Source organism: Hemicordylus capensis, chromosome 2 (assembly GCF_027244095.1).
Source record: "Hemicordylus capensis ecotype Gifberg chromosome 2, rHemCap1.1.pri, whole genome shotgun sequence".
Taxonomy (NCBI): domain Eukaryota; kingdom Metazoa; phylum Chordata; class Lepidosauria; order Squamata; family Cordylidae; genus Hemicordylus; species Hemicordylus capensis.
The window spans coordinates 394,447,451-394,472,784 of record NC_069658.1 but is presented as its reverse complement, the minus strand read 5'-3'; the positions used below and the strand labels follow the sequence as shown (position 1 = coordinate 394,472,784).

Here is a 25,334-nt window from a genome sequence, read left to right as displayed (position 1 = left end):
AGCTCATGACACTCACATCAATTTCGGAGGATGAATACAACTGAAGGATACAACTGAAGAATACAACTGCGCCCAGGCGGGTGCGCAGCTGGGGGAATCAGTCATGTGACATCTCTGGGGCCCCTCCCCAAGGCAGTGGGCCCCCAGACAACTGTCTCCCCTTGCCCTATTATAGTTACACCCCTGCACAGATGCACAGCATCATGGGCTCATTTTCAATGTAAAATGGATTTTTCATCTTGCCTGAGTCTAGCAAAGATTCAGAACCAGACGCTGGCATGTGTGAGTGTTAGGTAGTGTCTGCAGGTTAGCTTATCACAAGAATCAAATCAGGACAATACTTAATCCCTTTCATTTACAGAGAAGCATCAGCATAGCCTGGCAGACACATTATCAGAAATGAAGTAACCAGGGAGAAATCTCCTCACCTTAAGAGATGCAGGAAATGCATTCTCACACCCACAACCTACATAGATAGTCACCTTCCCGGAAATCCTACTCAGTCAAAAAGTGGGAGAAACAGGGATGAGCATTTCCCCGCACGAAGTAGGGACATCCCGCACAGTGAGGGACAGTTGGCAACCCTAATATATATATATATATATCTGTGCTTTGTGTTTTTTCATGAGAGAAGAGTGCTAAAGTACAACTTGCTTGTGTACATACATACACACACTTTCATCTTATTATGAAATGTGCACATGCGCACTTCGGGCACATACACATACACGTTGCACTTGCTCGTGCGCACTTGCTCATGCGCACTTATGTAAGCTACTAGTAGTGCGCACACTACTTCTGGTCACTTACGGGCCAATGAGAGGATGGGGTGGCAGGGAGGTACACTGCCACTCCGGTTTTTAAACAAGCGCTGGTGGGGGAAATGTGGGAGGGGGAGTGCACCCTCCCCAGCCCTTAAAGTTTCCCCCCGCCCACTGCCTTTGAACTGCCTGGTGTTCAAACCTGTTTGGAGACCCATAAAAGGGCCTCTGAACAGGTTCGTGCACATACCTAAACGAGATGGGAAATCTGATTCACAGAAGAAACAGCAATTATTTACAAACAGAGAGACCAAGAAAAGTCGCTTACCCTTTGTTCTCATCCAGAAGATGTCCCAATGGATCTATCTTGTGCAGACCATTGCTTCCCATGGCAGAACCAAGGTACCCAGGAGCAACCGGCATTGCATGAGGAGGGCCCAGTGGTGGTCCAGCAGAGAACATGAAAGGGGCTGAGGTAGGGGCAGTGATACTGGGTACAGGATGAGGGGTTGTGAATGTGGAAGCCCGAGGCACTGATGTTCCACACACAGGCTGCGACACAGCAGGAAGAAGAGGATTCACAGAAGAATTGCAGGCAGCAGAAACGGGCTTTGGATTCAAGAAGTCCAGGTCTACTGGGTCATTCTGTAATAGAGAGACCATAGGAAGCCTATAAAGCTTTGTAATACACTGAGAAACATTTTATTTCCCACCCATTACAATTCTCTATGATGGCACTTCATCAAAAGGGGGTGGGAGCAGTGAGGCAAAGGCACCACAAAACAATGTATCACAAAATGTGTTACCCCATTCCAGGCTGGCCTTCTCTTTACCCTTTAGTGAAGCTATTATGGAGGGTTGGGGGCAACTGCTACCCAGTGGAGAAAGCAGGCTGGTCATTATTGCTGTGTCACTCATGGTAGCAAAAGTCAGCAAATGGAAGCAGTGCTCAGTCCAGTGCAGATTCATACATACTACCAGTCCCCAAGCCCAGAGAAATGTATTATATTTAATGTAAATGTATTCCTACCAGCATAAAACAAAGTACCTGGAACATGTTCCACTGGCTGTTCTCCGTTGACTCTTTTGCTGTGGTGGGAGCTGGGTCATTCAGACCTAAGTACAAGAGATGATATTAGATAGTGGAAAGAATACAATTGCAAAACAAATCGAAGGTGGAAAGCACATGTCTGAGCTGATGAAATTCCTGTAACAGTCAGTGGAACATAGGAAGCTGCCATATACTGAGTCAGACCATTGGTCTATCTAGCTCAGTATTGTCTTCACAGACTGGCAGCGGCTTCTCCAAGGTTGCAGGCAAGAATCTCTCTCTGCCCTATCTTGGAGAAGCCAGGGAGGGAACTTGGAACTTTCTGCTCTTCTCAGAGCAGCTCCATCCCCGTGCAGCAGCAAATTTTTCACTTTTTTGCACCTGATCCTTTGATGAAGATGGGAAGGACTGTCCGCCCCCCATCGCCCGTTGCCCCACTGGCGGTACTTGCGGTACGTTCCTGTGCGCTGGTCGCTATTCTCAGCTCTTGGGCCTGCAGCGAGATAGCCCGTATCTCCTCCATGGTCGGTGGTGGGTAGGTGGATGGGCTTCTCCCAAAACGGAGCTCTTCTAGCTCTTTAGGGGACTTAGCCCTGCTCGTCTGCGGGCCGCCACCGCCGAGCCCATCTTGCGGCCCGAGGGCGGGAGACGCTCAGCAGGTTCCAGGCGTGAGGCGAAGGAGGCTGCAGAGTGGCCGACACCCACGCAATCTGAGCAGGGAGCTCGGGTGGTCAGGGACGGCCAAGAGCGCTGCTTTTGTTGAGCAGCCAAGCGTTCCAGTGGCTGGGGAGCGGCCAGAAGGGCTGCCGGTGGGAGGGCAATCTAGCTCCCGCCTGGAGAGTTCTGCTGCAGCCTGCAGGGCGTGTGACCCGACAAGCGTGCCCTGGAAAGGCTGAGAGTGGCCGGGCCGAAGTTGAGCTGGGTGGTTCCCCGAGGAACCAGGATTGCCTTTTTTGCCTCCTAGCGATTGCTCCATTCACAGAGGAGTCGCAAGAGATAGAAGGGGAGGGGGGAGGGAGGAAGGGGGAAGGACAGACGAGCGAAAAGCTTTAAAGATTTTTCTTCCTCCTTTTAAAAAAAAATAAATACATATAGGCAGAGGAGTGAAGCAACTGATACTGGAAAGGAATGGATAAAGAAGGCGAAGGAGAGCAAGGAAAAGCCAAAACAAACAAACAAACAAACAAACAAACAAACACTAAAGGTGCAGAGAAAGAAAAAGAAACTGCTTGGAGCTGCCAAGGACAGAAAGAACTGGGGAGGAGTTATCCCCCTCGGGCTCGGGTAGGCGGGACTTGTTTTTTATCCAATCAAATTCTGTCCTGCTTTGGAGCTCCTGAGAGGGATAACCCAATGAGATGCCCCTGGCTTCCAGCAACCGAGAAGGTAGGAAGTCTCGCCCTGGCGCGGTCACTCACCCCCACCCACTGGCCCGCTCACAGTTAGGGTGCCGGTTGCATGGAGAAGGAAGTACTGTAGCCGTAATGCCCAGCACTTCTGTGATTGGCAGCCTCAGGCAATCCAGGCTGCCAGCTATCATGGTGCTTCCCTCTTCACACAAATAGCACCTTAACTGTGAGGGAGCCAGCTGGAGGGGTGAGTGACAGCACAAGGTCAGGACTCCCTACCTGATTCTGGCACTGTAACCGTGGACGCCAGATATGTTTTAAATGTCTGAATGGGGTTAATGTGTTATGCTCATCCCCTTAGTCAGACAAGAGGGCTAGCTTAGGGTCTAATTGCACAGACTAATGAATAATAGTAGAAATCTCAGCAAAAAATACAAGCTTAATAATGTGCACTAACTTTGCTGCTGCTCCACCACAAAAAGGTTTATCCTAAGAGACCTGAAGCTGCTTAAATTAGGCTGATGCCCAAATAAGAGACTAACCAGCAGCATGTTGAAACAGGAACATTTTTAATCTATCATCCAGTAGAATTCTGGAAGCTCATTTATTTGTTTTCTTTATGGATATTATCATCAGTGTGGGGTACTGCTACCCTTTGACACACACATAATACATGCACACTCATTTCTCATTTGTTTTGTGGTTTGTTTGTGGTTTGTTGGTTTGTGGTTTGAAGATCAGTCTGTGCACTTCATTAAACCAATGTTAACGAATACGTTTTCATTACTGTTCATAATAGCAATTTACCTTTTCTTCTAAACCCAAATTATTGTTGTAAGCCACCCAGAGAACAATTTGTTATGGGGTAGCTAACAAATAAAGTTTATTATTATCATTATTAAATTACACAAATTTTAGCTAAAGGGTTTGGCGCAGTCTTGAACTGCATATATACATGGTCCCAGACTAAGTTTGTTTTATTAGACTCCGCTGGTTCAAGCTAACACATCTTAGCTGCATACCAGGATTCAGGGTCACCCACCAATCAGATGTAGGTAGGGCAGAGAGTTCCTCCACACAACCATAAGATATATATCTAGTAAGCAAGCTGACAACGTTCCATCTATTGCAACCTCCTCATATTCAGTACTACATCCAGAACACTTGCCATCCTCTGTAGCTTCCAGTGACAGTCTGGTCCAGTGAACCCAGACTTCTTTTATAGGTTTCTGGGCAGAGGGAACACCCAGGAGCAACAATATTGGCAATACTAAGGGTAGCAGCTATGGGGCAGTGCTTTCCACAGCAAGAACACAAATCACACCTGCCTTACCTAAGCACAGCAGTTCCTCGTCTAGCAAGGAGAAGGAATTGGATGTGCTGGCCAATTGAGCAGTGGCTTCAGCCTGACTGGATGAACGACTCCGGGAGTGACCAATGGCCTGAGGAGGAGGTGGGAGGATGGGGATTTCTGATGAGGCTGGAGCTGGAGTTAGTGTTGGCACTGCTGTCAGTGTTGCAGGAGGCATAGGTGGTGGTGGTGTAGGTGTACTAGAAATGTCCAGTCCTGCCAAGTCAATGAGTGTGTTGATGTTATTGGCAGAATCACTTCCTGCAGGAGAAAAACAGAGAAGATGGCAAGGGATGCATCAAGCTAGAGCAGATGTTCACAAACCATTAGGTGGATAGTTATATAATGAAGCCTGCAGTTAAGGCGGCTCTGATGATTAGATGTTTCAAAGTGTCGGTTTTCAAATTTTTCAAGCCATGCTTCTTTTTGTAAGTAACCCATCTACCAGGTATTCCCAGTCCTCCAAGCTCCCAGGAGTATGCACATCAGCATCCCCATTCTAAGAGGCTCAGGTCTCGAAAAGTGGCCATCTTTAGCCAAATTTATTGATAGATAACTCAAACAGTATCCAAGTACATAAACAAGTTGCTCACCTGTAACTTTTGATCTGGAAGAGATCCGCTGCAGTCATAAGAGTGGGTTCTGCACCTGCACAGGACCATTCGGCAGAATTGACTAGCTCCTCGAAGTACGTAGCCTCACCCACTGCATGTGGTGCACTTCCTTAGTTGGGGCAGGCTAGCGTTTTCTTCTGAGTTCCCAAAGGACCAACATTTGGATTCAACCATCATATGGAACCAGTCCACAGTACAGCAAGGTAAGTAACACTGCATGTTCTATAAACATATGTTCTGTCACTTCACATACTGCAGCGGGTGCCAATGAGAGGGTCTTATGACTGCAACGGATCACTTCCAGATCAAAAGTTACAGGCGAGCAATCTGTTTATCTGGATTGTAATCTGTTGCACTCATAAGAGTGGGTGACTAACAAGCTGTCAGTCTGGAGGCGGGTGTAGTATGCTAAGATAAGACGCTTTTCAACATACCCCTCCCAAAATTGGCCTGAGTTGCAGAACGAAGGTCTACAGCATAATGCTTTAAAAAGGTATGCTCAGATGACCAAGTTGCTGCTGTGCAGATGTCTCTGAGCTTTTTGCATCTTGTGAGCCTACTGTCTTGGTTGCTCTACAAGGTAGTTATCAGGTCTTGATACGCAAGAAGCATCAAGAAAAGCCCGCTGTGCCTCCGCATCAAGGACAGCCCCTATGTAGTCTATATGCTTCACTGGCTGGAGCTTGGACTTTGACCAGTTGACATGGATACCCAAGTCCTCCAGCAGATTCAGGACTGTCGAGACCTGTAAAGCTAACTGATCTTTTATTCTTCCTGCCAGGAGCCAGTTGTTGAGTTAGAGGAAAATTGTCAGTCTCTGTGACTGGAGGTGCTCTATGATCACAGCCATGAATTTTGTAAAGCGTTCTGAACCAAATGAACTGCAGTTGGTTCAGTAGGGGGCAGCCAGGTTGGTTTCTGGGTCATCTAGGAGAGACCATGTTACTCCTGTCTTGAAGGAATTGTACTGGCTGCCAATAGGTTTCTGAGCAAAATACAAGGTGCTGGTCATTACCTATAAAGTCCTAAACAGCTTAGGCCCTGGGTATTTAAGAGAACATCTTCGTCATGAGCCCCACCACCTGCTAAGATCATCTGGAGAGGTTTGCCTGCAGCTGCTGCCAACTCGTCTAGCGGCTACTCGGGAACGGGCCTTCTCCATTGCAGCCCCTGGACTTTGGAATGCGCTCCCTGTTGAAATAAGAGCCTCCCCATCTCTGGCAACTTTTTAAAAGGCACTGAAGACACATTTATTCACCCAGGCTTTTAATTAGATTTATAGTTTTAAATAATTTTAATACTGGGTTTTAAATGTTTTTAATCTTTTAAATGATTTTAATTGTTAATTGATTTAATGTTTCAAATTATTTTTTAATTGTAAACTGCCCAGAGAAGCAAGATTTGGGCAATATAGAAATATTTTAAATAAATAAAAACTAAAACAAATAAAAATATACAGGGTGCTGTCGCCAGTCCAAAGGGCAGGACATTGAACTGGTAGACGTGGCAACCCACTGTGAACATGAGGTACTGCCTGTGACTGTGCTGGATCCCGATGCGGAAGTACGCATCTTGGAGATCCAACGTTGCGAACCATTCCTCCCCGTGGAGAAGAGGAAGGATGCTCTGCAATGTCACCATGCAAAACTTGCATATGTCCACATGGCAGTTCAGCCATAGCAGGTCCATGATCGGCTGTAGTCACCCGTTCCACTTGGGGACCTGGAAGCAGTGGCAGTAAAACCCCCGCCACTGATCTGTCCACCAAACAGGCAATATCGCCCCCTTGTCCAAGAGAGTATGAACTTCCTCCAACAGCTGTGAAGATGCAGGTGTGTACTTGACCCAACAACAGTAGGGTCTTGAACTCTATGGCACAGTCCATCTGTACTATGCGAAGGACCCAACGGTCTGATGTTATGTTGCGCCATGTGAAAGCATGACTTGCCAGCCTGATGTTGGAGGCGGCTAAGATGGTAGGTTGGAGAGAAGCTGGCGGTCATGACTTCTGGACAAGGTGAATCAGTGGACTGACCTTGCAATCAAAGGTGCTGCTTGTTAGAATTAGCGGATTTAGGGTGTTGGCCTTGTGAGGCCCTCAACTTTTGATTGAAGGGCTTCCTTCCAAAGTGCTGGTATGGCTTGCGGTATTCCCTCCTGTCATTTTGTTTGCAGGAGTATTGCCTCTACCCATATCGGCGGTACTTGGGAATGCAAGACAGTGCAGGAGCCAAAAATGTTTTAGCCATAGACTTTGATTTCTTGATGGACTCCATAGTGGAGTCTGTTGTTTCACAGAAAAGACCCTTCCCATCAAATTTTCCACTCTGTCTCTCATGTCAGGTTTTAGCGCAATTGATCAGAGCCAGGCGTCTCTCTGCAAAGCAATGGCACTCGCCAAAGACCAAGACAGTCGCCGTCAGGTGTTTGGCATTGGACAATTGTTGTCAAGTGAGAAGAGTCACTTTGGCATGGATCTCGTTAAACTTGTCCAGAAATTCTTCCAGCGAGAGGTCAGTTTGTTCCTAGAAGAGTACATCCCAGAGGGAATAAGTATATTTGGCAAAGCAGGCAGTATATTAGCAATCTTCACCGCCAAGCATGAGGTAGAGTAAATCTTGCATCCCAAGATGTCCAATTTGCACCCCTCTTTGTTCCCTGGTATAGTGAGTCACCTTCCAGGTTTGGAGGAGGATGCATAATCCACCACAACTGAATTGTGTGCTTTAACAGGAAATCATCTTATCTTCCTCTTCTTGGATTCTGTATAAATTCTCCAAACGCTTGGAGGTCGGAGCAGAAGTCTGTAGCATTTGCCATGCAGACTTAGCCGCTTTGGATATGACTGGCAGCATAGGAAGGTGCACTGGTTGGGTGGAAGTGGTGGAACTGAAGAACTTGTAGACAGGATCCTCTACATCGAGTTTGCTTCTTCAGCTCCAAGCCAAGAGTCAAAGTCATTTCGGAGATCTGCCAATGATAAAAACACACCTCTTCATTCGGAGAAATATTGTCAGAGGGCACCACCTTGAGAGGGGGTTTATCAAGATGTTTATCAGGATGTTCAGATGAACCAGAGGTAGTAGACCAACTGGAGTCATAAACCTCCATGAGCACTGTGGTCCGTGGTCCAGAGGGAGCAGGGACCTTCTCTTGGGCGCTGTTTAAGTGGTGGATGACATTGTGTCAAGGACTACAGGTTGAGTTGGTTGGCTCTTTTTTCTTTCTTCTTTTTTTTACATTTTCTATCCCGCTCTTCCTCCAAGGAGCCCAGAGTGGTGTGCTACATACTTAAGTTTCTCTTTCACAACAACCCTGTGATGTAGGTTAGGCTGAGAGAGAAGTGACTGGGCCAGAGTCACCCAGCAAGTATCATGGCTGAATGGGGATTTGAACTCGGGTCTCCCGGTCCTAGTCCAGCACTCTAACCACTAAACCACCCTGCCTCTTTTGAGAAAGAGGTCGAGGCACCTCCACAGTTTGTGGAGATGCGAGAAAGTATGATAGGATGCTTCAGTACTATAACATCCTTGGAGGGGTAACTTGCGTTGATATCAAAATCACAGAAGGGGCTGGTGGCAGCCTCCGAGTGAACCAAGTTGATGTTGAGACTAACGTCGCAGCCGGAGCAGGCAAGTTCTGAAGGGGAGTGACTTGGCTAGCTGTGGGAATCATCAACAGTGGACACCGAGCCTTGCAAAGCTTGTAGTCTTGATAGTCCGATGGAAGCCCAGGGGAGTGTAGGTGTGTTTGAGATGCATCTCCCCAACCACCTTCACACATCAAACCCTGTGTGGCAGCATAATCCTTTGCAGCCCTGCAGGGTGTGGACTAGAGGGCTGCAGTGTCAAAAGTCAGATTGCCACAGAATGGAAGGGCTGAATGGCAGAGAAAGCAGAAGCACTCGGCATCTTTGTTATAGAGAAGGACATTCCTTCCTCCTCAGTGTCCAGACCGTGGCTCAGAAAGCTGTAAAATGTTGAGCTCAACAGTGTGCTTTCATTAGAGTCCAACAAGTCCAAAAGGCACTGGGCATTGCCAGGCCCTAAAATGGCTTCCATGTCATCATCATAATTGACATCAACAGTGAAGGATACTGGTAAAGGACAACAAAGCCTGTGGTGCTGGATGAGCAGCCAGAGATTGCAATTGTTGCGGCATGGTATCCGGCAAGAGAGAGTGCTCCCAGCGGCAAAGTCGTGGTCGGTACCTTCCTCGATATCAAGGTGGATGTTGAAGCTCAACATTGAGTTGAAGACGACGGACAATCCAGGGCTATGATTTCTGGAGTCACAGGGCATGACCGAGGTGTCACTGGTGCCAACTGGAGCATCGTCGGGGAAGGCACAGCTCGGGATGCAATGGAAGCCTCCTCAGTGGCAGTCCATGCACCCTGATCCCACTGTTTATTGTGTAGAGGCGCCTCCTCGGCATTGGAGCCCCAATGCCTAGACTCGTGTCGCTTGCGATGAGAAGTGTCCGAAGGCGGCTTTGGCACTTTAAATGTGCCGGTGGTGGCTGCCAAGAGGGCTCAAGTTGAGGAGTTAGACTGCTTGGTGGCCGTGCCCGACATCGGCTTCAATGCCATGCCCCACAACAAGGGTATGGGAGCATCAACTGGAGACCTGGACATTGGAGTGCCGGGGCGGAGCGCATCATCGGAATGGGCAGTCCTCAGCCGTAGGGCTCTGTTCTTTCTTGTTTGATGAGAGAAGGTTAAGCAAATTTTACAGGTGAAGGTGTTGTGTTCATTCCCCAAACAAAGTAGTCACAAATCATGGTTGTCTGCTGAAGGGAGTTTAGTGTTACAGTGGACACAGCGCTTAAAGGTTTTTTCCTTATCCACAGCGATAAAGAAATAAAGAGAAATACTCAAGTATCATGAAGGAAAGTCTGTTCCAAGTACAATCCAAGGTCTAACCAAATAAACCAGCCGTTTGTTTCAACTAAGTTTAAAGTACTAAGAATAAGAACAGTCTGGTCCAGTCCGAGCTGTAATACGTTAAAAATCTATCAAATTTTGTTCTTTTTCCCCACAGAAAACGCTTCCGGTCCGAGGAGCTCACTGTCCAAGGTGCCGACACAATGGAGGTCAGAAAGGAACTGAGGAGAAAATGCTAGCCCACCCAAACTAATGAAGTGCACCACATGCAGTGGGCGGGGCTAACCACTTTGAAGAGCTAGTCAATTCTACCTGAATGGTCCCACGCAGATGCAGAACCCACTTTTATGAGTGCAATGGATCACAATCCAGATCTAAGGATATTTAGAACCATATCTTGGAAACCACTGCATTAGAGATACTCATTTTGTCAAAACTGAACTCTACGTGTTTCTTTTTTTGAAAGGAAGGAAAGGAAGTACAAGTCTCATCAAGACATACCCCGTTCCCTCACCTTCTAATAAACCCAGTCACTGGTTGAATACATTCGCTTTAGGTTTGCTATGGGTGATATAGAGTCCATTTTGTTTTTAATTTACCCTAAGTTAAAAATGTAGGAAGATTTGTGTTGCTTTCCAACCCCACCCCTTCCCCAACATAAAACCTAGCTAACATTCTGCACTTTCTAAAAGGCATAGCTATGTCTGGAGGATATATCATCACTTTGAAGTTTTTATCTTATGTTACTCAACTCACAAGACCAATAGGCAAATCCTTCTGTTGGTAATCTTGGCATAAAATCAGGAGATCTCCAACCTTGTCTAATTGTTGAGTAGACAGTGAGAACTTCTTTTTCTCCAATATCTTTTAACTCTTGAACAATGCTGTGTCCTGCTCTACCACAGGGCTGCTCAACTGCAGCCCTCCTGCAGATGCTGGCTTACAACTCCCATAATCCCTGGCTATTAGCCACTATAGTTGGGGATTATTGGAGTTGTAGTCCAAAAACAGCTGGGGGGCCTAAGGTGAGCAGGACTGCTTTCTCTAGAATGCTTCATTCTAAACTTGACCTAGAAGTAGTATACTCTGTCTCAGCATCCTGAAAAATTCTGTGTCAGTTAAAAGCTCTGAAAAGAGCTAATTGGGGGTCAGATAAATGGTGCAGTGGAAAGGTTCAACATCTTCCCTCCTTCGGCACTTCTGCTCCAATCAAATTCAAAGGTTCTTCCTGCAGAACTTACCCCACCTGCACTGAAGCTGCTGTAAATGGAAAAAGTTTGTTCAGAAATCCAAACATGGATCTCAGGTATCATTTCTGTTTCAGCCTTTAGCAAAAGAGGGAAGGTAGGGCTGGATAAACTTCCTCAGGGCTTTCTAGATGGCACTTCCTGAAAGAAATTAGATGCTCTAAGGACTGAGTACAAACTTGGAGGCTCTAATGAACAGGCAAGATGGATGCCAGAATCCTAGAATAGAATGGCCAGTTTTCTAGGAAAGCACTGTCTTGTTGACACCTAAGAAAGGGCCATATCATGATCATTTTTGCAACTGAATGTGGGGTGGCAGAGGGAGGAAGTGGCATATGCTGGTCATGTGCATGTTGAAAACAACTGGGAAGTGATTGTCCATGAGAGGTCAATTGTGGTTGGGCAGCATGGGAAACCAGCATCAGCAGTTTTAGATTTCATATAGGGCAGCCAATGCTGGTTGCCGTGCTGCCCAAACACAACTGACTCCTCACAGACGAATACTTCCCAATTGTTTTCAATGCGCACATGACCGGGAATTCGGAGTGAACATGTCGCCGCCTCCCTCTGACACCTAACATTTAGCATCAAAAATTATCACGAGAACCGGCCTGTGAAGGAATGAGGCCTGAACCTCCTCTTTTTGTACATAGGACTTCTCTATTACAATTGCCTTGCCTATTCCCTGTGTTAAGAAAGCTGTACAGGGGCCAAAAGTTCGTAGCTCCTGTTCTTCAGTTTGGTTTTGGAGGGAGATGAAATCTACTGGTTTGATTTTGGAGGGGAAAAGAGGATTTGATTTGATTGGGTCTGTTCTAAAAAAAAATGGAGGGAACTTAAATTGTGTTGATTGGTTTGTTTAAAAAAATTTGGAGGGGGGAGTATATAAAGGAGGCTGCCTTCAGCAGAGTTTTAGTGTGCAGTACAAGAGAGAGTGAAGATCAAGTGGACAGCAGAGCTGGAAAGAACTGCAGAGCTGAAATCCATAGCTTCTGTCTGTTTTCTCCACCCCACGCCTAAAGCCCTTACCACACTACTACGTAATTTTTAATACAACAGAAGTTGGAAAGCTGTTCTAGTGGACTCAGCCAGAGTAAGCCTAAAGGTCTACTTGGTGGTAGTGGTTAAAACTTAAAGATCATGAGACTGGCTGAGACTGGGCTGTGACATGTGGTAGCAGCGTAGTGGGATCGGTGACATGGCTCATACTGTCAGACCCTGGTCTTATAATGGAAGCTTCTCTCTAGCCACAAGATGAGTTGTATCAGCAAAGAAGAAACTATACAGGGTGTGCTATGAAGGAGGCAGGCAGAGATCAAGTGGGGAATAGAATTTAACACCCCGCAGTGTGCTTCACCATGCTTCGTGATCAGGCCAGCTGAATATCATCCTGTGCTTTTTAACCAGCACATCCTCTACTCAGTCTCTCACTTACAATTTCTCCTAGGAGTATAGGATGGTTTAGGAGCATTCTGTAATTCCTGAACAGAGGTGAAAGTTTTGGCTATGTTCCATCTCCTAGGACTGGAATAGTGAGGAAGAGCAATCTAGACAGGAAGGAAGAACTGGAACTCCTAGGAAGATAAACAACTCAGACTGAAAGCTGTAAAGCTACTTCAGGACAAAGGACTATGTGTATAATTTGTTTAATTATATAAAAGCCAGAAACGTGATTTTTAGCAAAGCGGAATAGATGACTCCTGAAGATTGCAACTCACCATCTGCTGAAGGCAGGACAGAAAGATCCACTTCACCATTGATGACTTGCCCCTCAATAATTCTTTTATAGGAATTTATTACTCGTGATAAGTTATCACTCGCCTGCAGAATATCTCCTACAAGAGAGACGCAAATACTGCATCACAAATATAAATCATGCCATTCCCAGCAATGCTTTCTAAACTAATTCAATTTGTTCCCATCACAAATAATGCCACCTACATCTAAGAACACTTCACATATGGCTTTTAGATATTGCAGTTATATGCTTCCATAGCTCTCACCTTACCCCATTTCTGCTATGACATTTTAGGACCAGTGTACACAGAAATGCACAGAGAGATTTGATTGATTAAGTGCCATCAAGTTGGTGTTGACTTTTAGCGACCACCTAGATAGATTCTCTCCAGGATGATCTGTCTTCAACTTGGCCTTTAAGGTCTCTCAGTGGTGCTGCATTCATTGCTGTTGTAACCAAGTCCATCCACCTTGCTGCTGGTCGGCCTCATCTGCTCTTTCCTTCAACTTTTCCCAGCATTATGGACTTCTCAAGGGAGATGGATCTTTGCATAATGTGTCCAAAGTATGATAGTTTGAGCCTGGTCATTTGTGTCTCGAGTGAAAATTCTGGATTGATTTGTTCTATGATCCGTTTGTTAGTTTTCCTGGCTGTCCATGGTATCCTCAAAAGTCTTCTCCAGCACCAAAGTTCAAAAGTATCAATGCTTTTTCTATCTTGCTTCTTCAGCTTTCGCATCGATAGAGTGTCATGGGAAAAACCATGATCTGAATGATTCTAATCTTTGTAGGTATAGACACATCATGGGATCTAAATATCCTTTCCAAGGCCTTCATTGCAACCCTACCAAGTGCTAGTCTGCGGTGTATTTCTTGACTGCTGGGTCCTTTACTGTTGATGGTCGATCCTAAAAGACAGAAGCTATCCACCACTTCAATGTCTTCATTGTCAATTCTGAGGCTGGTTGCTGTACCCGTTGTCATTAGTTTAGTCTTCTTGACATTTAGTTATAGTCCCATTTTTCACTGTGCTCCTTGGCTTTCATTACTAGAGCTTGCAGATCATCTGCAATCTCGACTATCAGAGTGGTGTCATCAGCGTAGCGCAGGTTATTGATGTTTCTTCCTCCAACTTGAAAACCACGCTCATCTTCTTCCAATCCAGCTTCTCTCAGTATATGTTCAGCATACAAGTTGAATAAAGAAGGAGAAAGTAGACAGCCTTGTCTTACTCCTTTGCCGATCTGGAACCAGTCTGTTTCACCATGTTTTGTCTGGACTGTGGCTTCCTGTCCTATGTATAGGTTTCTCATGAGAACAATGAGATATTTTGGGACACCCATTTTCCTAATGATATTCCACAACTTGACATGGTCAACGCAATCAAAGGCTTTTCTGTAGTCAATAAAGCACATATTGACTTCTTTCTGGTATTCTTTGGCTTTCTCAATTATCCAGCGTGCATCAGCAATGATGTGTCTTGTTCCTCAGCCTTTTCTGAAACCAGCTTGAACATCTGGCATTTCCCTTTCCACGTAAGGCTCTAATCTGCGTTGGATGATCCTGAGATTATTTTGCTAGCATGTGACTTGGTTATACTTTAATCAAAGCAAAACCATCAGAGCAAAACCATCAACAAAACCATAAAACATATGTATTACATATGTTTCCATCTAGCTTATAAAGTGATATCTAGCATTTTAGTTGACTGTGATGCAGAACCATAGACTTTTTGGTATATGCGTTATTATTATCAGGTATTGTGAAAGGGGGACCCAGTGCAGGAGTGGAGGAGCAGAGAAGGCAACAGGCAGCCTCCAGGCGTTCACCCCTACCCTGGCTCAATGGTAGCTATTTCCTTATGTGACAAATGCTTTGGAAAACCACTTGGGAGACTTAAGAATGTAGGCACATATGATATTTTACAGCATTTTATCCCATGCCATAACTGCTCTAAGAGGACCATGCAAGAGGACTCTGCAAATACAATCTTTAAGCTTCATAATGCAAAGCCCTTTCCAAAAATTCTGTCCCTTGCCTTTTATTTAACCTTGTAGCTCAGGCCCTGAATATCAGCAAATAAGAATTTTTCCACTGCCCCATGTAAGACTGTCAATTACAACCAGCATTTCAATAGCAACCTCCTCTCCTGAAAAGAAAAAGTTCCTGTATTACCTAAACTGCTATCATTATCCTCTGTCTCACTGGCCAGCTTGAATAACGTCCGCCTCTTCGTTTCACATCTGTCATAGAGCTCCTGGGGGCAAGGGTGAGAGAAAGGAGTCAATAAAGCAAAACTAACAACAGTAAAATCCAAGTTCTTATTCAAATTGGACATTGCCAGACCTTATGTATGTGTTCTGAGTGATATTAGAAGATGTTTTTGCATGGAAAGATGGAATGTTAAATTTCTTTTGTTTGGAAGACCAGAAAAAAGCAAGTACAAGCACTAAAAACTTTACAAGAAAAAAATCTCACATTCACCTTCATAAGCTCTTTATCAGCCTCTGAAGAGTCTTCTTTGCTGTAGTGAACCAACATTTCATTCAACAGTTTCACATTGTTGTTTACCTCTTCCAAGGTATGCATGCGCTTTGTTACTTTCTGAATTCGTGCCTCATCCTTCAAGTTTCAAAGCAAAAGAAGTTCAATAAGTCTTTCCTTATTTCTTCTAAGAACCAAGGAGACTGAATATCGACCACTGATTTACTCCAAGGTAAGTTACACAGAAATGCAGTTTCACTTGATATCCCTAGCTGAAACAATTATATCTGAAAATTTTGGACAGGGACTGGGGTACTGTACTGCTGTCCAATACTGCATTCAACAATACATTATGAGTAGGGGAATGGGAAATGCATAAATAAATAACCTGAGGTTAATGGGAAAGAAGAGAAAGCTAGGATGAAGCAAAGGAGGACAGGCTCATGTACTTTCTAATAGTTGTTTAGAAAAAGGGATTTTTGGCAGATGCAACTCACCATGCCGGGGCAAGAACACTTGTCAGAATTCCTTCTTCTAGACAGTTATTAAAGAGGCAGAAGCCCCATCCTCTTTTGCATCTAGACAATCTATATGAACCAGGCTGACCCCCAGCCACCACAGAAGCACCCCTCCCATCCTGGGGTTTGCTGAGCTTTTAAGAAATACTTCCCACACATTTTCAAAGCAACTTCCAAGATTCTCTCTGTAAAGGTGAGTTAGAACTAGAGAAAAAGAAACCTCGGTCCTTACAACCCCATCCTAAGCAGAGTGAGGTGTACCTAAGGCCTACTGATTCCAAAGGACACGTGACCTGACCCTATGTTGTTAGTGGATGAATTAGTAGGAAAGTCTAAGAAAGCAGAAACTAAGTCAATAGTGCAGAGTAAATCCAGAGTTGGGAGGCAGAGTGAAGCTATAAATCACTTATCACTAGATTTAACTAGCTACCCAGACTCTAGTCACAGCTTCAAACTCATATGAAGGAAATCAGAGCACTGCTTACAAAGATATTCAGGCCTTCTGCTATCTTATACCCTAATGGTATGGATCATCAAATACTGATAAAATAAGCCCCAATATATTATAAACAAGCCCCAATAATAACACCTCCACAGACTTGTTACTTAGTGCTCAGTCTCACCTCTTTCACCATAGATTTAATAAGCTTGTTTGCCTCTTGTAAATCATCCGGATTTTTACTTTTTAACAGTTTAGCTAAAAGCTGGAAAAAGGGGGAAACAAAGTTTAGAAAGGTTGTTTAGGATTAGCTGAACTTTTCCTGATGTCACAAATTTTTATTTGAGGAATTGGTACCTTTGGAGCAGCCAGCTCTAGATTTCTGGAACTCTGATCATTAGTGCATAGCTGCCAACATGTCCCTATTTTTCCCATTCAGGTGAATGTGAAAGTAGGGACATGCTGGCATGTATGTTAGCACATTATCCAGAAGTCCAGATGCTACTTATACATATTTAATGTAAGTGGGCTTTGGATAACGGCCAGGTATTGTGGCTGGGAAAGCTAAAAGCAGGTTATCACCAACTATCCCATAGTATGTGTACTGAGCTTGGCAGGACCAATGCAAAGTCTCCACTGGTTTCCCCAAACCTCAGTGTGATGGGCATGGAGTCCTTAACCAGTAACACTACAGTTAGTGCAGTACAGTATTGGGAATCATTTAGCAAGAGGAGAGAGTGGGACAAGAAGGTTGGATTTTAGTTGCATTAGCACTCAGTACACAGGCTCTCCACCACAACCTCCTCTCTGAATGACTATTCTCAACTTCAGAGTGCCCATTTGACTCCTACATCAACCCCTCTCAAGAGAATATAAATGGTAGTTCTGTATGTGCAAGAGGCTCTGATTCAAACCTCAATTCAGCCCTGAACTCATGTTACTATAGCTCAGCCTAAGCACCCTACCTGTAAAATAGGGATGATAATAGTGGTTTATTTACAGGTTATGGTATTATAAGGGTGATTGAGATATTGTAAGCAGAAATATTTAGTAAAAATATACTTAGAAATAATATTTAGAACATCATGTATTATTATTAATGGCTGTCTTACTTCTCTGTTGTTCACACACAGACATCCTATGTCCTAAATTTTCTTCACAAGAAAATTAAGCCTCAGTGAAGTCTTGCAGGGCTTTCCCCCAGACTTCGTTTATTTTGCATTTTTTTCATAATTTTAAAAAGAATGACTTCTTCCCCTATGTCACTTTAGTGCTGCTTTCAGCAAAAAATAAGGAGAAAATAAAGTTAATGATTTGCTAAACTGAGGCAATTATTCATGAAAATATCATCCGAGTGCCATTCTGCATTTAGAAAGCACAACCCTCAATTTTTTCTGCCCTCAGAGCTTTAGAACCTTTAGAGGGAGCGAACAAGAAAAATGTAATACTTTCTTTAAACTATAAAAGCCTTCTAAAACTCAGGCTGTTATGCTACAATACCCCAAAAAACTAAGAGGCATCTGGTGGGCCACTGTGTGAAATACGATGCTGGACTAGACAGGCCTTGAGCCTGATCTAGCAGGGCTGTTCTTATATAAGAACTATTCAAAACTTTGAAAGTATTCTGCTGGTTACATCAACGAAAAACAGTTAGTAGACCTAGTTTTATCTTTACTAGCCCACCATAGCAAGTCTCACAAGGTAAATTGAATGTTAGTATCACACTGGTCGCTTTCATTGTTACCTTCGATTTCTCCTCATCGTCAAACACAGGGTTTTTGGGGCGAGGTGGTGGAGAGGGAATTAGGGTTCTCTCCACAGGAATAACAGGGTCAGACAGAACAATGCCTGAAAGCAGATGGGGGGAAAAGCAATGTCACCCTTAAGAGTCATGCTCTCTGGACTTTATTGTTCACTGCAAGTTGCCTATACAAAGAATAGAGAGCTCTATTGTATTCTGGCATCTAAATCTGGAACTAGAGTCTGCTTTTACTATGGCGCTCTCACACCATGCTACTACCCCAGGGGGTTGGTAAAGACTAAAGGGTGTCATATAACCAGCAATCAAGATTCAGATATTGTTCAGACTTGGAATCCTGAATGGCTGAACCCAGCTCACTTGACAGACTATGATGCACCTTATGGTGTTAATCAGTAGATGAAAGTTCACCATGGGATGCTATCATCTTTAGATATGTTCCTTCCATCCTAAAAATCTTAGAAGCTTATTGTTGCGCTTGAGTCTGGATTTAACCTGGATTTTGTAATTTGCCTGATACTTCCCGATATCATATGACCTGACTTTACTTAAAGCAAACACTAGGATTGAGTAACAAAGGTTAAATTAGCAGCCAGTGTGTGGATTAGCAACCAATGGGAATGAAATAAAACTTTGTTATCACAAATCTGTAACACAAGGAATTCTACACTGAGGTCTATCTGTTATGTATGATTCAGCCTCATGACTGAGCTAGTCGCCTCTGACCCAGGTAAGCTGAAGCTATTATCTTTGATGCTACACTATTATCTAACCCTAAGGAAGAAACATGAAAGAATGAAGATGCAACTGTTCTCCACCTTGTCTTTTCAACATGTAGTAGGCATCTTTGATTTTGGACTCATCTGGAAGGGCCACCGTCCAGCTGTAGAGCAGCTCAATTATTTTGCTTTTGACCTTGTCCGACACTCTGTCTCCCAGGTACTGAAAGAATAAACAGGAACGAAAGTGTATATTCTTTACTCTCTGATAAAAGTTTTTACTGTGAACAATGAACTGTGCAGGTCTGAGATACCATTTTCTTAACAGTCAGAGGAACTTGCTGATCTGTATGAAGGAATATATTATTTAACATATTTTTATACCACCCAAAACTTAGGTCTCTGGGTGGTTTAAAACAACACAAAATAAATGACAAACAGAATTTTTTAAAAAAAAAAATTGGTTAAAATAAATGAGAGCAAAAAGTTAAAACATTAGAATTTAAAATTTCTAAAAAACAATGTTTTTTAAAATTTTAAAACAATGTTTTAAAATGATGTTAAAACTATTAAAACAGTATTTAATTAAAAGCCGGAGTGAACAGATGCATCTTTAAAGATTTTTTTACAATTGTCAGAGATGGGGAGGTGCTTATTTCATCAGGGAGCACATTCTAAAGCTTTGGGGCAGCAGCAAAGGAGGCCCGTCCCCGAGTAGCCACCAAACAAGCCAGTAGCAATTGCAGACGGACCTCTCCTGATGATCTCAATGGGCGGTGGGGTTCATGACGAAGAAGACGTTCTTTTAAATACTCAGGGCCCAAGCCGTTTAGCGCTTTATAGGTTATAACCAGCAACTTGTATTTTGCCCAGAAACTTATTGGTAGCCAGTGTAGCTCTTTCAATACAGGAGTAATATGGTCTCTCCTACATGACCCAGAGACCAACCTGGCTGCCGCATTCTGAACCAGCTGTAGTTTCCGGACTACATACAAAGGCAGCCCCACACAGAGCGCATTGCAGTAATCCAGTCTGGAGGTTACCAGCATATGTACCCCTGTTCTGAGGTCATTTATCTCAAGAAACGGATACATCTGGTGTATCAGCCGAAGCTGATAGACGATACCTCTGGCCACTGCCTCGAATATAGGAGCCCAATCATTGGGCCAAAATCAATTTTTAGAGAATATCTCTTCAGAGAATGTGAGGGTTTTGATATCAACAAATATGTGTTTTTTAATATTCATCCAAAAGAGATTCGGATGGTAAAATAAAGTTGGTATCAAATCCTCAACTATCTAAAATCTATATAATTAATTCTCCAAGACGTGCTGCTTGGGATGTGTGCCGGAACTCTCACGGCACCACTCGCAAGAGTTCCAGGCTTTGGGCAGAGACAGGAGGCGGCTGGCGGAGAGGAGTTTTACCGCTTCGGGAAGCGGCAAGGAGTTGGGCGGCTGGGGCAGCTGGCCGCTTCGGGAAGCAGCAAGGGGTTTGGAGGCTGGCTGCTTCGGGAAGTGGAAAGGAGTTTGGCAGCTGGGGGGTTGGCCAGTTGGTTGAGAGACAGTTATGCTGACTGAAGGAGCTGCCACTGTTGAAACCCCCGCTGCCGTGAGGAGGAGGCCGGCTGGCAAAGCCCCACCGCCGTGACGAGGCGGCCGGCAGGAGGACAAACAAACTGGGAGGGTGGGGGTGGGAAAGAACTGGGGGGTGGGTGGGAACTAACTGGGGCGGGGGGAGAATGAAATGGGGCTGAAGGGGGGAAAGAGTCAGGGAGAACTAGGGGCACAGATGCTCTGTGCCCAGTCAGCTAGTTGCTTATTAATCTGAATTCACTATATATATTTTGTGTAACTCCTTTTGTGCAGCATTCTGGTGTATTCAAACATGCTGTCCACAGGACATGCAAATAAACAATCCAGATAGAATGGGGCACCTTTAAAAAGCATCTTGTTTGCAGCCTGCTTTATTCCTGAGAGATCAGCAAGAACGACGTCACATTTTATGGATTTGAGCCAGCTAGACACACATGTATATAGGCATAGAAGAACCAAACTCCATACTAACCTTAGGCGATACAACTTTAATTAACTCATTTAAAAAACGAAACTTCCCTACTTCATTATGAAATCTTCGCCCACAATTCTTCATACAAGCTTCCAGCACCTGAAGTCAAGCAACAAATGAACATAAAATAAATCAAAGAATCAGGATGGACCTATCTGAAAGGGGCTCCTCAGCTTGTATCAGGTAAGCAACAAATTGCTTATGTGTTACCAGGACTTAAATTAAGATGGGGCTCCCTAAAGACCAATGCAATTTCTGATGCATGAAGACTTTCCTTTGACTTTAGAAAAAACAAGGAATAAGAATAGAGGGGCAGTGACAGACAAGCATGGGCATTAACAGGGAGTTATTTGAGGCATATATGCCCCCTTCCCTGTCCTCTGGAAATCCTATCCAAGGACTTCAGCGTGCAAATTCTCAAACTTTACATCATTACTCAAAAGTAAGTCCAATGTGTTCAATGGAGTATGCATTACATAAGAACAGCCCTGCTAGATTAGGCCCAAGCCCTATCTAGTCCAGCATCCTGTTTCACACAGTTGCCCACCAGATGCCTCTGAGAAGCCCATAGACAAGAAGTGAGGACGTGTCGTTTCTCTTGCTATTGCTCCCCTGCAATTGGTACTTAGAGGCATCTTACCTCTAAGGCGGGTGGTAGCCTGTAGCCACCACACTAGTAGCCATTGATAGACCTGTCATCCACAATTTTGTCTAAGCCCCTTTTAAAGCCATCCAAGTTACTGATCATCACCACATCCCGTGGCAGAGAATTCCAGAGATTAATTATGTGCTATGTGAAAAAGTACTTCCTTTTGTTGGTCCTAAATTTCCCAACCATCAGTTTCATGGGATGACCCCTGGTTCTAGCACTGAGAGAAAGGGAGGAAAATTTCTCTCTGTCCACTCTCTCTAAAGGTAAAGTTGTGCCATCGAGACAGTGTCGACTCATGGTGACCACAGAGCCCTGTGGTTTTCTTTGGTAGAATACAGGAGGGTCTACCATTGCCATCTCCCGTGCAGTATGAGATGATGCCTTTCAGCATCTTCATATATCGCTGCTGCCCCGATACAGGTGTTTCCCATAGTCTGGGAAACATACTAGTGGGGATTCGAACCAGCAACCTCTTGCTCCCTAGGCAAATTACTTTCCCTTTGTGCCATTAGGTGGCTCCACAATCTCTACTCCATGCATAATTTTATAAACCCCGATCATGTCTCCCCATAGTCACCTCTTTTCCATACTAAAAGGCCCCAGATGCTGTAGCCTTGCCTCATAAGGTAAGTGCTGCAGGTTTCTGATCATTCTGGTTGCCTTTTTCTACCCCTTTTCCAGTTCTACAACGTCCTTCTTAAAATATGGTGACCTACACAATACTCCAAATGTGGCCACACCATAGATTTTTCTAAGGGCATTATAATATGAGCATTTTTATTTTCAATCCCCTTCCTAATGAATTTGCATGGAATTCCTAGCATGTAATTTGCCTTTTTCACAGCCTTTGGCCACACATTCAGGAAAGTGTGTGTAGAACTGCAGCATTAAGAAGCTAGATTCAAAACTGTGCAGTATAAAAATGTATAGATGTACAAACTATTATATCGGACAAACACTCACTACTCTTTTATACAGAGTGAGTACCACAACCATGATTTTTTCCCCCAGCAAAAAAGATTCAGGACTGCCTAGACCACCAAGTCCTGTTGAGCAATATGAAGCATCCATTCTCAGTTTGTATTGTACAACCATGGAGCTAGATGGAACCAAAGGTCATTTGATCGAAATCTTGCTAAAGGAGTGGCCCATGTTCCTACCAGCCCTGCCAAACTGGAACCCATGCCATCTTCTTTAGTCTAAATAAGTATGTACCACTGCCACCACTGTCTGGTGTACATGAAGACACCAATCCGTATATAAATATAGAATTTTAACACAGGGAAGTAAGGAAACCTACTGTCAAGGCCTGGATTGCCTCCCATTCCTGTGGTGATTGGATTTTATGAGCCAGCAACCGCACAGCTATCTGTGGACTGAAACAAATAAGAACACTCTAAGTTTCCATCTGTTTTCACAGTTATCACTGCACATGCTACAGTCAAATCTTAAAGACTGTCTCTGCAAATAAAGACAAAAAGCTTACTCTGAGCAGAAAAAAAGAAAGCTGGAACTGCCAAGATTCTGCAATTAAAATCTTGGGTAATATGAAATGAAATAGTTGCCTATCCTTTATTTATTTATTACTGAATTTCTATACCGCCTAATATAGAAATCTCTAGGCGGTGTACAGATTAAAATAAAATATAATATATAAAACATTTAAAATGCATAAAAACAGATAAAAATCACAATAGCTAAAAACACACATTAAAATTTAAAATTTAAATTTCAGTTAAAAGCCTGGGAAAACAGGTATGTCTTCAGGGTCCTCCTAAAAGCAAACAGAGAAGGAGATGCTCTTATTTCAGCAGGGAGCGCATTCCAAAGTCCTGGGGCAGCCACAGAAAAGGCCCGGTCCCGAGTTGCCACCAAATGAGTTGGCAGCAACTGTAACCGGACCTCTCCAGATGATCTTAATAGGCAACAGGGTTCATAACAGAGAAGGCACTCTCTTAAGTATCCTGGACCTAAGCCATTAAGGGCTTTATAGGTAATAACCAGCACTTTGTATTTTGTTTGGAAACATATCAGCAACTAGTGTAGTTCTTTTAGAATCTGTGTTATATGGCCCCTTCGGGTAAACCCAGAGACTAATCTGCCTGCCGCATTCTGTACCAATAATTTCCGAACTACGTACTACATCCCCACATAGAGTGCATTACAGTAATTAAGCCTAGAGGTTACCAGCATATGTACCTCCATTTTAAGGTCACTTGTCTCCAGAAATGGACGTATCAGGCATATCAGCTGAAGCTGATAAAAAGCACTCCTGGCCACTGCCTCAACTTGAGAAACCCGGGAGAGTTTGGGATCCAGGAGCACTCCTAGACTACAAACCTGATCTTTTAGGGGGAGCGTAACCCCATCCAGAACAGGCAGATCTAAACCATCTCTCGGATCCCAACCCGCCACAGACAGTACCTCCGTCTTGTTGGGATTCAACTTCAGCCTATCCTTGAGTAAGATTTCTATGAAATATTCTTACAGAGCACATAAAATAATGCAATAGAAGAAATAACAAGTGGAAATGCTATAGTTTCAAAACCCTTCACCAACATCACCTGTACTTTAGACTTCTACTATTAGCAAAATTTATATACCACATTTCAATCCAAGTTCTCAAAACAGTTTACATAGAAAAATAAGACTTATTTTAGCATAACTGGCAGTCAGGAACTCCTTCATTTGACTCCTGGGAGCACCCCAAAATTTGCTGCGCAATCCGGGTTGACTGTAGGTTTCTTGTGCTTCAATTTCTCAACGTGAGAAAAATAATACTTCCAATGTTACAGGAATGTCATGATTCACATGCATTAATTATAAAAATCTGCTTTGGATATATAAAACCCCTAAATGAATGCTAGAGGTTGTGATTGCTACTACACCATTTTGGGTAAGGGGAACTGACACCTGGGAGAAGTTAACTGATATTCCTTATATCCCCAAAGCAATTAAAATGAGAAAATGGCCTAATAATTATAAGATATTCTTTACTGAGTGGGTTAGCCCTAACCATGTTATTTGATTTGCCACAGCCCATTAAATAGTTGTCGATTTTATATACAAAACTTCCTTGCAAGGTTTTCAAGGTCTAAAAGAATGCCAAAATATCAAGACCTATCAAATATGTTATATTTCTGTCACATGAACCATATTAAATGAAGCCTCAAGAATTCCAAGTTTCAATAAAAGTATTTCTTCTATAAAACCTTGAGATGTAGCTTGAATGGTTTTGGACACACACCCTTCAAGTTCTTTGTTGATCTGGTCACAGAAGCCAATGATGTATTCCCAGTCTTCTTGTCTATTCAGAGGGTTGGTGGCTTTATCTGATGAAAAGAAACAGCAAGTGGGTCAGTCCAAGATGCAAACAAAAAGCCTCCTGTTTCTCCTGGCAAAGGTAGTGGTTGAGAATTAGCATACTCTGCCACCTTTTCCCCTTCAGAAAAAGACCTTGAGAAACAAAAAAAGTTCATGCTCCTAAGGAGTCATGATTCTAAAGCACACTCCTTCCTTTCAGCATACTTCAGACCAATCTTAAAAATGAGTGCCAAATGATACACATCATGAAACTGACACCAAAACTGCTCAACATGAATACATTACAAAACTGCACCCATGAAAGTTATGCAAATAACCAATAGTTGCTTTCCTTTGCCATTTTGCCATGTTTATCAGCTTCTCCAAACCAGTAGATTCAC

At 43.7% G+C, this 25,334-nt stretch overlaps 1 protein-coding gene across 2 annotated transcripts in view; it reads right to left on the bottom strand.

The window, feature by feature from the left end:
• The window catches only part of GGA3 (golgi associated, gamma adaptin ear containing, ARF binding protein 3), a 54,903-nt gene that overhangs the window by 17,222 nt on the left and 12,347 nt on the right, over positions 1-25,334 (bottom strand). The window contains exons 2-13 of one of the 2 annotated variants that reach the window (XM_053297204.1): positions 24,878-24,962; positions 22,931-23,006; positions 20,979-21,077; positions 19,011-19,134; positions 18,178-18,281; positions 16,618-16,698; positions 15,477-15,614; positions 15,168-15,249; positions 12,974-13,090; positions 4,495-4,773; positions 1,810-1,877; positions 1,090-1,406 (exon numbers count right to left, since the gene is read on the bottom strand). In XM_053297204.1, coding sequence (XP_053153179.1) covers positions 1,090-1,406; positions 1,810-1,877; positions 4,495-4,773; positions 12,974-13,090; positions 15,168-15,249; positions 15,477-15,614; positions 16,618-16,698; positions 18,178-18,281; positions 19,011-19,134; positions 20,979-21,077; positions 22,931-23,006; positions 24,878-24,962 — 1,570 coding nt within the window. Of the gene's footprint in view, positions 1-1,089; positions 1,407-1,809; positions 1,878-4,494; positions 4,774-12,973; positions 13,091-15,167; positions 15,250-15,476; positions 15,615-16,617; positions 16,699-18,177; positions 18,282-19,010; positions 19,135-20,978; positions 21,078-22,930; positions 23,007-24,842; positions 24,963-25,334 lie in introns of both variants that reach the window. The other variant, XM_053297205.1, reaches the window with a different exon arrangement.